General features: G+C 39.7%; 1 protein-coding gene across 3 annotated transcripts in view; it reads right to left on the bottom strand.

Moving 5' to 3' along the window:
• Positions 1 to 12,298, bottom strand: part of BBS4 (Bardet-Biedl syndrome 4) — a 58,157-nt gene that overhangs the window by 17,823 nt on the left and 28,036 nt on the right. For 2 of the 3 annotated variants that reach the window (XM_040493198.1, XM_040493196.1), the window contains exons 3-6: positions 5,110 to 5,189; positions 2,604 to 2,667; positions 1,119 to 1,230; positions 64 to 136 (exon numbers count right to left, since the gene is read on the bottom strand). In XM_040493198.1, coding sequence (XP_040349132.1) covers positions 64 to 136; positions 1,119 to 1,230; positions 2,604 to 2,667; positions 5,110 to 5,189 — 329 coding nt within the window. Of the gene's footprint in view, positions 1 to 63; positions 137 to 1,118; positions 1,231 to 2,603; positions 2,668 to 5,109; positions 5,190 to 7,825; positions 7,949 to 12,298 lie in introns of those variants that run through there. The other variant, XM_040493197.1, reaches the window with a different exon arrangement.

Below are 12,298 nucleotides of genomic sequence, written 5' to 3'. Positions count from 1 at the left end.
ATATGACAAATGGAACCATCAGCAGGTCACTAATAACAAAGAACTTTAAAGTTCTCTACTTACCCAATCTGTCTGGTTAAGTTTAGCTGCTTCATTATATACTTCAATGGCAGCTTTATGTTTTCCCAAAAGAAATCTATGGGAGAAATACATTTTCTGTAATTTTTAACTAAAAGTTTTACAGGACTAACTCCACTAGTCCCCCATTTGACTCATATTCCATCCAGCAGAGAAATCTGGAAGCCCCTGCCTTATTAGCTGGCTGTGCTGTTTTGGCCGGTGAGGCTGGTCTCCATCAGTTACAGAAGCTCTTTTGGTAGGGACTGCACTGATAGCTATTCCAGGGTCTTGGCCTCATTCTACACCACTTTTAGTGAAAGTCTTCTGTAATTTATTTTCCACAATGTACCACACATGTAGAATAAAGAAGAAACAAACTGGTATATATACCAGTTAAACAGGAGCTGCCATCATTTATTATCACCGTCTATTATAGGGACATGCCCTTCCCTTCCAAGACTAAATCTCTTTCCTCAACCTTGATTCTGGAGGGAGGCAAAGGCAAATCGGGCTCTATACAAAGGAAGTGCAAGTATGAATGACAAGGTAGGTAAGAAAGTGGGGGTAGAAACCCCATGGGACACTTTACAGCTCCAGAGTAGAAAAATAGTGTACCCATCAGCTTAGAAAGACTTTGGAGGTTGCTTGCATGGAGGCACCATTAGGGCATTCACTCAACAAACACTTACTGAAACTTACTATGTCAAGTATTATACCAAGTGTTGGAACAGTACATGAAAAACATTCCATGGGTTGCCAATATGATTAGGGGACTGAGGGCACAAGATGTCCCTATTTATATGATAAACAGTATCAGTGTTCCCCCCTTCAAACTAGACTATACAATGTTTAAAATACTCAACTCCTTTATACTTGTTGACTTATTTTCTCAAGTTTCAAAATTAATCCACTCTTCAAAGGGGATCCCCATATATCTACTAAGCCACTCTCCCTCTACGTATCAGGTTGATCAGGCTGTCAGAAGCAGGCTCGGACTGAGAACGCATTTTACATCGTTCTCTGTGAGTGCCCAGGACTCTGAGGCAACAAATACTCACAAAGATCTGGCCACCTGCTTGAGGTTATCAGCACACTGAGGGCTGAGAACAGCGCACGTCTGAAAGAGTTCTAGGGATTCTTGGATATTTCCTTCCAGGCGAAATATTAATGCTGCCAAGGATAGAAAACACAGAAAAAACTCATCACATTCTAGGAAGAACAGAGTCTGGTATCAGAAAAACTGAAGAAGGAGGAGTAAGAAATCATCCCAAAGAAATCTTTTGGATAACTGTATCTTTAATACAATCAGCTCAGACCTCAGGTAGGCTGAAACAAGTAGCAGAGTTGCTGACAATCTAAAACCTTTTTAAATAAGGTATCTCAGGGGCGCCTGGTGGCTCAGTCAGTTAAGCGGCCGACTTCGGCTCAGGTCATGATCTTGGAGTCCGTGAGTTCGAGCCCCGCGTCGGGCTCTGTGCTGACAGCTCAGAGCCTGGAGCCTGTTTCAGATTCTGTGTCTCCCTCTCTCTGACCCTCCCCCATTCATGCTCTGTCTCTGTCTCAAAAAATAAATAAACATTAAAAAAAAATTTTTTTTTTAAAAAAAAAAAAAAAAAGGTATCTCAAACCTACCTGCCCCTCTACCCAGTACCCACCATGCAGATAGTCAGGTGCCTTGAAAGTTATCCCACAAATTCTTCATAATAAGAACATTCCTGGTCTTCCCTGTCAAACACTCTATTTATCATAATTCAGACTTCCATCTAGGAGTTTCCAGAGTACACCCAAACAGGACAAGTGAAATCAAAAAGATTCTGGCCAAGAATGCACTAATATTTCAGACTCGATTTTCAGTAACGCAACCTATTGGAATCAGTAATTTTTCCCAGGCCTGAGTTTTCAGAAGAATTTTTGTGTTTAAGTATTATGAGGCACTGCGAGTCTGGCACCTGTAATACTGGGAATAAAAAAGCACTTTTCTTGCCATGATGTCCTAGATGTGTCAAGTATCCTGCAAATGTCATAAAATTACGTAATCTGAAGACTACCAATCCACTGAGTGGTAAACAAAACTGTTCATTTATACCAAAGAGTCAGTGGTTCCTGTATTTGGTTTCTGATGAATTTCATCTACTTTCCACCTCATCCTGTATACCTCTAGGCTTCTTCTCTTCATCCTAACGCCCTCATAAAAAATCCTCAAGGCTTCCGTCATCTTCTGTAGCCTGACTACAAAGGACAGTTCCAAAAGCCCTTCTGGGCTTGAAGCTGCTGCCTGAGGCAGGGACCCTAACATCCATTCTGAAAACATCAGCCAGACACTGGAAAAGGGGGAAAGAACGGCAGCAAATTTTTTCTAACAGAACTAGTCATTTCTGAGGTCAAATCCAGCATAAGAATGATGTTCTGATTTCAAAAAACATAATGCTGAATAAGATCGTTGTAGAACATTTGAATTTAAAGTGTTTCATAAGTTGTTTGCTCTTCTTTTGAAACCTAGGCCAAGAATGCATTTCTCTAGCAAGAAGAGAACTATGTCTTACCTTGGACATAGATAGCATATTCACATAACCCCTGAGTCTCCTGAAGCTGCTCTTTGATAACAGCCTGAAAAAGGAAGAAAAATACTTGTAAGTCATGGTTAGGTATCCTGAAGTGGATTTTTTGTTTTAATTTTTTTTTTAATGTTTATTTATTTTTGAGAGAGAAAGAGTGCAAGTTGGGGACGGGCAGAGAGAGAGGGAGACACAGAATGAATCCAAAGCAGGCTCCAGGCTCTGAGCTAATAGCACAGAGCCTGACGCGGGGCTCAAACCCACAAACTGAGACCATGACCTGAGCTGAAGTCAGACGCTTAACCAACTGAGCCACCCAGGTGCCCCAGTGTCCTAAAGTGTTTTTAAGAAAAGTAGAGGTGGACAAGGAGCATATATAAGAAATCTAGTATATAAATAATTACTAATAATGTTCACTTGGAATTTTTTTAAATCTCAACTCTTTTATGGTTACTTACTATAGAACAGGGGTCAGCAAACTATGGCCCACAGACCAAATCTGAGCCAAACGGGCTATTTTTGTACAGCTCTCAAGCTAAGAGTATTTTCCTATTTTAAAGGGTTATAAAAAAAAAGAGAGAGAGAGAGAGAGAGAGAGAAAAGATGAAGAATATGAAAGAGACTGTGGCCGACAAAGTCCAAAATATTTACTATCTGGCCCCTACAGAAAAAGTCTGTCAACCCCTGTCTAGAATCTTACTAGGCAAGCTAAGGGGAATAGGAAGATTTCCAGGCACGATTATAGATGCTAGGGGCTCTCTGATGAGCAAAACACAGGTTCTTCCTTGCTCCCGTGACAGGCTAAGCTTGGGATGCTATAGGAGCACCTGAGTCTAAAATCAAAGAAGGCTTTCTGGAGTAAACAGTTTCAAATCCTGTGTTGGCAGCGGGTGGAGGAGAAGCCAAGATGACTAAGAGAGTCCGAGAGAGAAGGGCCTCAAACGCCAGGCTAAAAATGTTGAGAGCAATGGGAGAATCTTGGTAAGTTTTAAACAGGAGGTAACCTGATTCAATTTGCTCTATAGAAAAGTCATTTTGGAAGCACTGATGAAAACAGATGGAAAGGAGGCAAGATCGGTATAAGAATTCCTGTGATAATTTAAACAAAAAATATGGGAATTAACTAAGGCATGGAGAGGGAATGAAGTGGACAATTTCAAGAGATAGTAAACAAGGATCACCAAAACTTAATGATTATCTATATTATATTAGGAAAAATGGGTCATGGGGGGGGGGGGGGCCTGACAGACAGATGAGTGAATGATGGTACCTAGCCCCGAGACAGGGTACAAGAGAAGGAATAGGTTTGGAGGGAAGCAGATAAATTCAGCTACAGAAGAGTTGAATTTGAAATACTTGTGAAGCATTAGTAGGTATCAGATTAGTTTGAAGAGCAGGAAGAGGTGTGTGAAATGAGCTGAGAAAGGGGCCAAGGATAGGACCTAGGAACATCTCCAATGCTTAAGAAATAAACAAGGAAGAGATGCCAAAAACAGGAAACACAGAAAGTTGTCAAAAAAGGAAAAGGGGCAGTGCCTAGGTAGCTCAGTGGATTAAGCATCTGACTCTTGATTTCAGCTCAGGTCAGGATCTCACAGTTCATGAGACTGAGCCCCAGGTCAGGCTCTGCACTGTAATCTACAAGGGATGGTCTCTCCCTCTCTCTCTCTCCCCCTCCTCTCCTGTCTCTCTCAAAATGGTCTCTCCTCTCTCTCTCAAAATAAATAAATAAACTTAAAAAAAAAAAAAACAGGAAAAGGGAAAAAATAAAAGGATAGTAGTATCACAAAAGGAAAGAAAGAACCCTTTTAAGATTCATACTGGTACTAACCATTTCTAGTTCTGTACATTGCCATAGGTACAAATGCCATGGGTAAAACTTTAAAACTATAACCTTAGAAACATGACAAAGTTCCAAATGCCATAAGACAGTTTCAAGGATATATTTTGCATGTCACTACTATTGTCTCCCAGCAAGTATATAACATGTATAGTATGTTTCCAAAGATATAGTTTAGAGAAAAAGGAAATACAAATCGTTTTTAAATATACAAATGATGATCAAGTTCATCAAAATAAGAGAATTATAAAACTCAATGAAATACCATTTTTCACCTATCCAGAGATGAGAAAGTTAAATACTACGCTGGCCATTCACCATGAGACCAACAAGTCCCAGAGAGCGGCTGCTCCTTTACCCTGGTCTTGAAATGAGAAGACACATGGAGCACACGTGAATCTGACCCCCAGCCTGTAGTCAGACCCAACCAACCCACAGCCAATCTGGAGGCCCATGAGCAATAATTAAATGTCTCCTGTTAGAAGCCACTGAAATTTTGAGGTTGTTAACAGCATTATCCTAGCAAAAGCTAACCAATATACACAGTGTGGGGAAACAGGAATTCATACATTATTAGTGGGATTTAAGAGCCACAATTGTTAGCTATCTAACCAAAGCCTGCCTCTCATGGTCTCTGTCATTACAATCTCTCACCTTGCATGCTTCATAATCCTTCCGTATATAGTGAAGATGTATCAACCAGTTCTGCTTCTCCAAAATAGGAAACTCTTGAGCTGGTGAGCATATTTTGACAAAACAAACATAATAGCCATTGTTAGATTTTCTCCTTTAGCATCGTGCTCACATTTAACCATAAGCCTATGGCGGTATTGCATTAAATTCTTCATGCTGTTGACCACAAGAATGTACAGGTTTTTAAACTAATAGATATTTGTCCTACTATTACACATTGAATATAGGCTTCTCAGTTTTTTGTGGCTCATAGTGCCAGTTTCTCAAATGGTAACTTGGCCTGAAAAAAATAAAATAATTCTTTTGTTACTTCTCTCTCTCTCCCTGGTTACTGAAGGTGAATACGAAGAATTTCTAAGAAATATTTCAGGAACGTTACCAACAAAAAAATACATAACACAGTTAACATCCCATCTGATAGATCAGAGGACCAAAAAGAGTTAAATATGGTCCTAGCAATAACAAGGTAAAACATTACACTGTTGTCCAGGAATGAGAAGGCAACAATGACCAAAAAAATCTATTTGAGCCACTGAAAATGATTCATGATAAACCATAAAATGAGTTACTATCCTTCGAATTCAAAGGATTAAAAATATGGGTAAAAATTCGTTAAGAAATTATTTTTCTATTGGGGCGCCTGGGTGGCGCAGTCGGTTAAGCGTCTGACTTCAGCCAGGTCACGATCTCGCGGTCCAGGAGTTCGAGCCCCGCGTCAGGCTCTGGGCTGATGGCTCAGAGCCTGGAGCCTGTTTCCGATTCTGTGTCTCCCTGTCTCTGCCCCTCCCCCGTTCATGCTCTGTCTCTCTCTGTCCCAAAAATAAATAAACGTTGAAAAAAAAATTAAAAAAATAAATAAATAAAAAAAAAAAAAAGAAATTATTTTTCTATGAAAGAAAGAGAAGGGTTCACACCAACCTCAGAATAGTTGTGAGGAACGGGGTGGGAGGAAAGTTAAAAAGGAGGGACTTCAGCTCATTAATGCTTTCATTTCTCAAAAAAGAATAAAAATCTCTAAAGTATACATAACTACATTTTTTTAATTTGTTAAATCTGGCCAGTGAGTACACAGATGCTTGTATTTTTTAATGCACTTTAATATATATTTGAGATATTCCCTTTTAAAAACATAAAAGAAAGGGAATAGCAGGAAACAAGATGGAAATGATTTCTAATTATTTGTAATCATTCTGTTCCAGAATCTTAGGAGATACATCAAGGCAAAAGCTAACACTTATAGGTCCATAATATAACAGGAAGGAAAAGAAGTTTCCTGTGACCCCGAGTTAATGGTGTCAGAACACAATAACAAAGTATTGCTGCTTAGTCCTTCCCAAGAACAGGGATTGTCAATGGAATTTACAAGGTAAAATTGTGACAGAAAGAATGGGTATGGTTTCATATGCCAAAAGGAAAAGAAGGTAAAGTGTTCAACAGCACTATACTCTTCACCTTCCAAAAACCCACACTCTGAGTGGGACTGCCCTTCTTCCTAGTTGAGATTCTCTGATGACTTCTGTTTCCTTCCTTCTTTCCTTAAGCTCCCTCAACTGTCAGATCTTAGCCTTTCATGTTCTGCCTAACCACTTCCAGAATTAAATTTCCTACAAAAGGCCATACTGATCACCAAGTTTAGAGATGGGTGTGGGTGCTCATGCACACATGTCAAGTGGGTAAAGAAATACACCATGATGAATAGTTCTGGGGCAAGTGGATTACTGAGTAATCTTGGGCCAAGTCTCATTTGTACGGCCTATTCCTCTGTCACATGCCCCCTGAGGGGAAAGAGTGAAAGGAGACACTGAACCCTTTGAGTTTAAAATATGACTAAGTATCATTGCTTCTACAGCTTCAGGCTATAGACAAAATTCATAAAATGTAAATCAGAGTTTTGCTATTTTTAAAATTTCACAATAAAAGATGAGTAATTTTTTGTTTTTCCTGGATAAAGAATGGAGGAAAAAAATATTCAATCTGTAAGATAATTTAAGAGCCCAGAGGCCCATGAAATGCAAACCTAGGGATTAAAAGAAGGGAAGCCATCGCCAAATCTGGCTTAAAGGTCATTTCACACTCCTGGAGATATAATTTGTCTAAAAGCTAAGAGAATTCTAGCTTCATCAAAGACTGGAATTTCACTGTCCTATTTCTAACTGTGTGATCTTGGGAAATATAGTTTCCTCATCTATAAAATAGAGACTCATTCATTCATTCATTCAACAAATATTCACTGAGCACCTACCATGTGCCAGGTCCTATTCTAGGCATTGACAATACAAAAGTGAACCAAACTGACCTCCTGCCTTAAATCAGTGGGGACAGGATTGGGGGTAAGTCAGAGAGTGCTAACAGAAGGGGCAGATGATAATAAAGTGAGTTTTATAGGAGTGATATTTTTCTACAAAAGCAGAGAAGGACAAGGAGTACAGGTAAGGGGTTACACATTTAAATAGGAAGGTCAAGGAATAAAATATCCTCACAGAGTTGTGAGGACTGAATAACAATATATATAAAGAGGTCCAAATTCTGGCATATAGTTAAGCTCTACACAAGTGTTAGCTGTCGCTGCTATTATTTTTATTATCTGCATTATTATTTATTTTCTAAGATGAGGGAATTCTGGATGCCTTAGAAATCCCTAGAGTCTGTAAGTCTTGAGTCTATGTTAGAATTTTACCTGTAAATGTGTAAGTTGAATTTCTTGTATCCCAAATCATTGCTCACTCCAATTCCCGCTACAAACAGGGGTACTGGTTCTTACATGCTTTCACCAAGTATTATGACAACTACCTATGTGAAAGATCCTCTAAAAAAAAAGATAGACATGTAAAGGCAAAGCACAGCCTCCTCTATTTTACAGCAGAGCAGGGCAGTCATCTCTGATGCTACACTTCAGGAGCCTCTATTATCACAGAGGTCAGGTGGCCGGCTGATGAGATGAAGACAAGGTAATGCCTTTCAGCCGCTGCACCTCATTCCTATCTCCAGTTCCCACCCTGCCCCTCCACCATCACTGAGGCAGTAGGGGTGGAAAGCTGGCAACCTGGCAACCATACTCCCTTGGCCCTTCTATTCTCCTGCCCCCATTCTACTCTTTTGTGACATCTCTCCTCTTTCTTTCCCCTCTAAGGATACACCAGACTTCTATCTTAAACAATTACACAACCAAAGAAACATAACAGTGCAAGAATTCTTCTCCCTTGTAATTTGTCCTAGGGGCCAAAGTCTCTTAGTAATGGCCCTGACTCAAATTTTTATCTTAAACTTTGATCAGTGCTAGGGAATAACATACCAGAAAAATGAAAGCTGAGCAGAAAATTATTGTGCCTTGAATTCTTAGCTGAAAAATCTTCTAAAATAACTAAGACTTTTAGAAGTACATTATAAATGAACCCTTCTTTGGTAAAGGATCTCTTCCCGGATAAGCAGACACATCACGCATGGTTTTTATATGTAGAATTCCCATCCTGATTCAATACCAGCCTTCTCTGGGACCTACAGCAAGTTATTTATCTTCTCTGGGCCTCCATTTTTCCCTCTATAATTTTCACTGGAAAACTACGAAAAATCTGAAAGTGGCCATTCAATAAATGTTAATTTCTTCATGTTATAACAGGACTTCTAACACTTTACTATCTCAATTTGGGACATCAAAAGATACAACAAGTCTTCTCCTGAGGTAAAGAAAACAAAAGTAAAAAGAAACTACTGGGACTACATCCAAATAAAAAAAGCTTCTGGACAGCAAAGGAAATTAACAAAACTAAAAGACAATCTACTGAAATGGAGACGATATTTGCAAATGATATATCCAATAAGGGGTTAGTATCCAAAATACATAAAGAACTTATACAACTCAACACCAAAGAAATAATCCAATTTAAAAAATGGGCAAAAGACATGAACAGTCATTTCTCCAAGAAAGACATACATGTGGCCAACCAACACATGAAAAAATGTTTAACTTCACTCATCATCAGGGAGATGCAAATCAAAACCACAATGAGATATCACCTCACACCTGTCAGAATCAACAACACAAGAAACAACAAAACAAGTGCTGATGAGGATGTAGAGAAAATGGAACCCTCATGCACTGTTCACGGGAATAAAAACTGGTGCAGCCACTGTAGGAGACACTACGGAGGTTCCTCCAAAAATTAAAAATAGAACTACCATATGATTCAGTAACTGTACTACTGGGTATTTACCCAAAGAATACAAAAAAAGACTAATTTGAAGAGATATGCATCCCTATGTTTATGGCAGCATTATTTACAATAGCTAAGATATGGAAGCAGCCCAAGTGTCCATCAATGGATAAAGAAGATGTGGTACATATATGCAATGAAATATTACTCAGCCATAAAAAAGATGAAATTTTACCATTTGTAACAACATGGATGGATGTAGAAAGTATAATGCTAAGTGAAATAAGTCAGTCAGAAAAAGACAAATACTATGATTTCACTCATATGTAGAATTTAAGAAACAAAACAAACAAAGGGAAAAAAAGAGAAACCAAAAAACAGACTCTTAACAGAGAGCAAATGGATAGACCAAAGGGGAGGGGGTGGGGGAATAGGGAAATAAGTAAAGAGTATTAAGAGTACATTTATCTTGGGATGCCTGGGTGACCTAGCTGGTTAAGCATCTGACTCCTGATTTTGGCTCAGGTTATGATCTTTTGTGAAACAGAGCCCCACGTCAGGCTCTGAGCCCACTTGGGATTCTCTCTCTCCCTCTCTCTGACCCTCCCTGCTGACACTAACGCTCTCTCTCTAAATAAATACTTTTAATTTTTGAAATGTCTATTTTTGAGAGCCAGGCAGTGAGAGTGGGGGAGGGGCAGAGAGAAAATGAAACAGAGGATCCAAAGCAGGCTCCACGCTGACAGCAGAGAGCCCAATGCCAGGCTCAAACCCACAAACTGCAAGATCATGACCTGAGCCAAAGTCAGACACAAGCGACTGAGCCACCCTGGTACACCAAGAGTACACTTGTTTTGTTGAGCACTGAGTAATATGTGGAATTGTCCAATCGCTATATTGTACACCTGAAATTAACATTAACACTGTACATGTACACTGGAATTAAAAGAAAAGAAAGATGACACATCTTGAAACAAATGTAAATGTAAGATATTTTTTTTACTTGAGCTCTGTGATTATCTGTCAGGGTCTAACAAGGGACCATAAAAACCACTTGAGAATTTACAACAGAGGGACTTCAATGCAGTGAACAGGTTAAGGGGCACCTGGGTGGATCAGTCAGTTAAGCGTCCGACTTCAGCTCAGGTCATGATTTTGCGGTCCATGAGTTCAAGCCCCACGTAAGGCTCTACGCGATCATAATAGCTCAGAGCCTGGAGCCTGCTTCAGATTCTGTGTCTCCCTCTCTCTCTGCCCCTACCCCATGCTCACTCAGGCGCCCTCTCTCTCTCTCTCTCTCTCTCTCTCTCTCTCTCTCTCTCTCTCTCTCTCTCAAAAAATACAGAAACATTAAAATACAAATTTAAAAAAAATTAAAAATAAAACAAGCAAAAACCTTAATATTTCTTTCACAAAAGAAATGACAAGTATATGAAAAAGCGTTCAACTCACTTAGTCATAAGGACAATGCAAATTAAAGTCATAATAAGATACTACAACATATCTACCAGCATGTCTAATATGAAAAAGACTGAGAGTAACAAATGTTAGTAAAAATTCAGGGCAATCAGAAATCTCAATTGCTGGTGGGACAGTACAATTACACAACCACTTTGGCAGTCTCTCATAAAATTAAAATATACACTTTATATATGGCCCAGCAATTCCATTCCCTAGGTACTTACTGTAGAGAAATGAAAACACCTACCACACACACACACACACACACACACACACACACACACAGATGTGTAAATGAATGTTCACAGAAGCTTTTACATGATAGTCAAAATCTGGAAACAACACAAATGTTCACCAATAGGAGAATGGATAAAATGGTATATTCATTTATACAATGACACATTATACAGTACTTTAAAAAAATAAACTACTGATACATTATTGCAACATGGATGAATCTCAAAAACACTATGTTGAGGAAAAGATACCAAAAGGTACACAGTACATATCATATGATTCCCTCTGTATGAAGTTCAAGCACACACAAAATTAATTTACAGGGACAGAAATCAGAATAGCCCCCTCTAGAGAACTGAAGGGAGGACTGTAAAGGGGCACGAGGAAACTTTCTGGGTGATGAAAATGATCTGAGTGATGATTACATGAGTATATGTATGTGTCAAAATTCAATGGGGTGCCTGGCTGGCTCAGTTGGTTAAGCATCCAATTCTTGATTTCGGCTCAGGTCATTATCTCACAGGTTTGTTGAGTTTGAGCCCCATATCAGGCTCCGTGCACTGATAGTGCAGAGCCTGCTTGGGATTCTCTCTCTCCCTCTCTCTCTCTCAAAATAAATAAACTTTCAAAAAAATTCAAAATCTGGGCACTTAAGATTTGTAGATCTTATTAGCACTTCCATTTAAAACTTAGCATTGTTCCTCAAAAAAATCAAACAATAGTATATGGTCCAGCACCTCCACTCTGAGTAGATACCCAAAAGAAATGAAAGAAGGGAGCCTGTTTCTGCATTCGCTGCTAAGGTGCTTGGTCCTTCCAAGGAAGCTAAGGCCATGTTGGGGTAAAGCCCTCACTTCATCCTGTGAATAGCCTGGCCGCCAGCTGCCAGCCCAACACTTTCACCTGCATCTACTGGCCCCTCATCCTGCACAATGATGAGGTAACAGTTACAGAGATAAGATGAATGTTCTCAATGCAGCCAAAGTAAGTGCTGGACCTTTCTGGCCAGGCTTGTGTGCAGAGGCTCTCGCCATCGTCAACATGGAAGCCTCATCTGCAGTGAAAGGGTGGTGGACCTGCCCCAGCAGGAAACCCTGCCCCCTCCACTACAGCTGCCTCAGCTGAGGGGAAGTGAAGCAAGGAGGGAAGAACCTGAGGAGTCTGATAACATGGGCTGTGGTCTATTTGACTAAACCTTTTTGTAACATATTCAATAAAAAGCTGGACTACTAAGGAAGGAAGGAAGAGAAGGAAGGAAGGAAGGAAGGAAGGAAGGAAGGAAGGAAGGAAGGAAGGAAGGA

This window comes from Herpailurus yagouaroundi, unplaced genomic scaffold (genome assembly GCF_014898765.1).
Source record: "Herpailurus yagouaroundi ecotype Mexico unplaced genomic scaffold, PumYag 184, whole genome shotgun sequence".
Taxonomy (NCBI): Eukaryota; Metazoa; Chordata; class Mammalia; order Carnivora; family Felidae; genus Herpailurus; species Herpailurus yagouaroundi.
The sequence above is the reverse complement of the archived record's forward strand: the minus strand, read 5'-3'. Positions and strand labels throughout refer to the sequence as shown.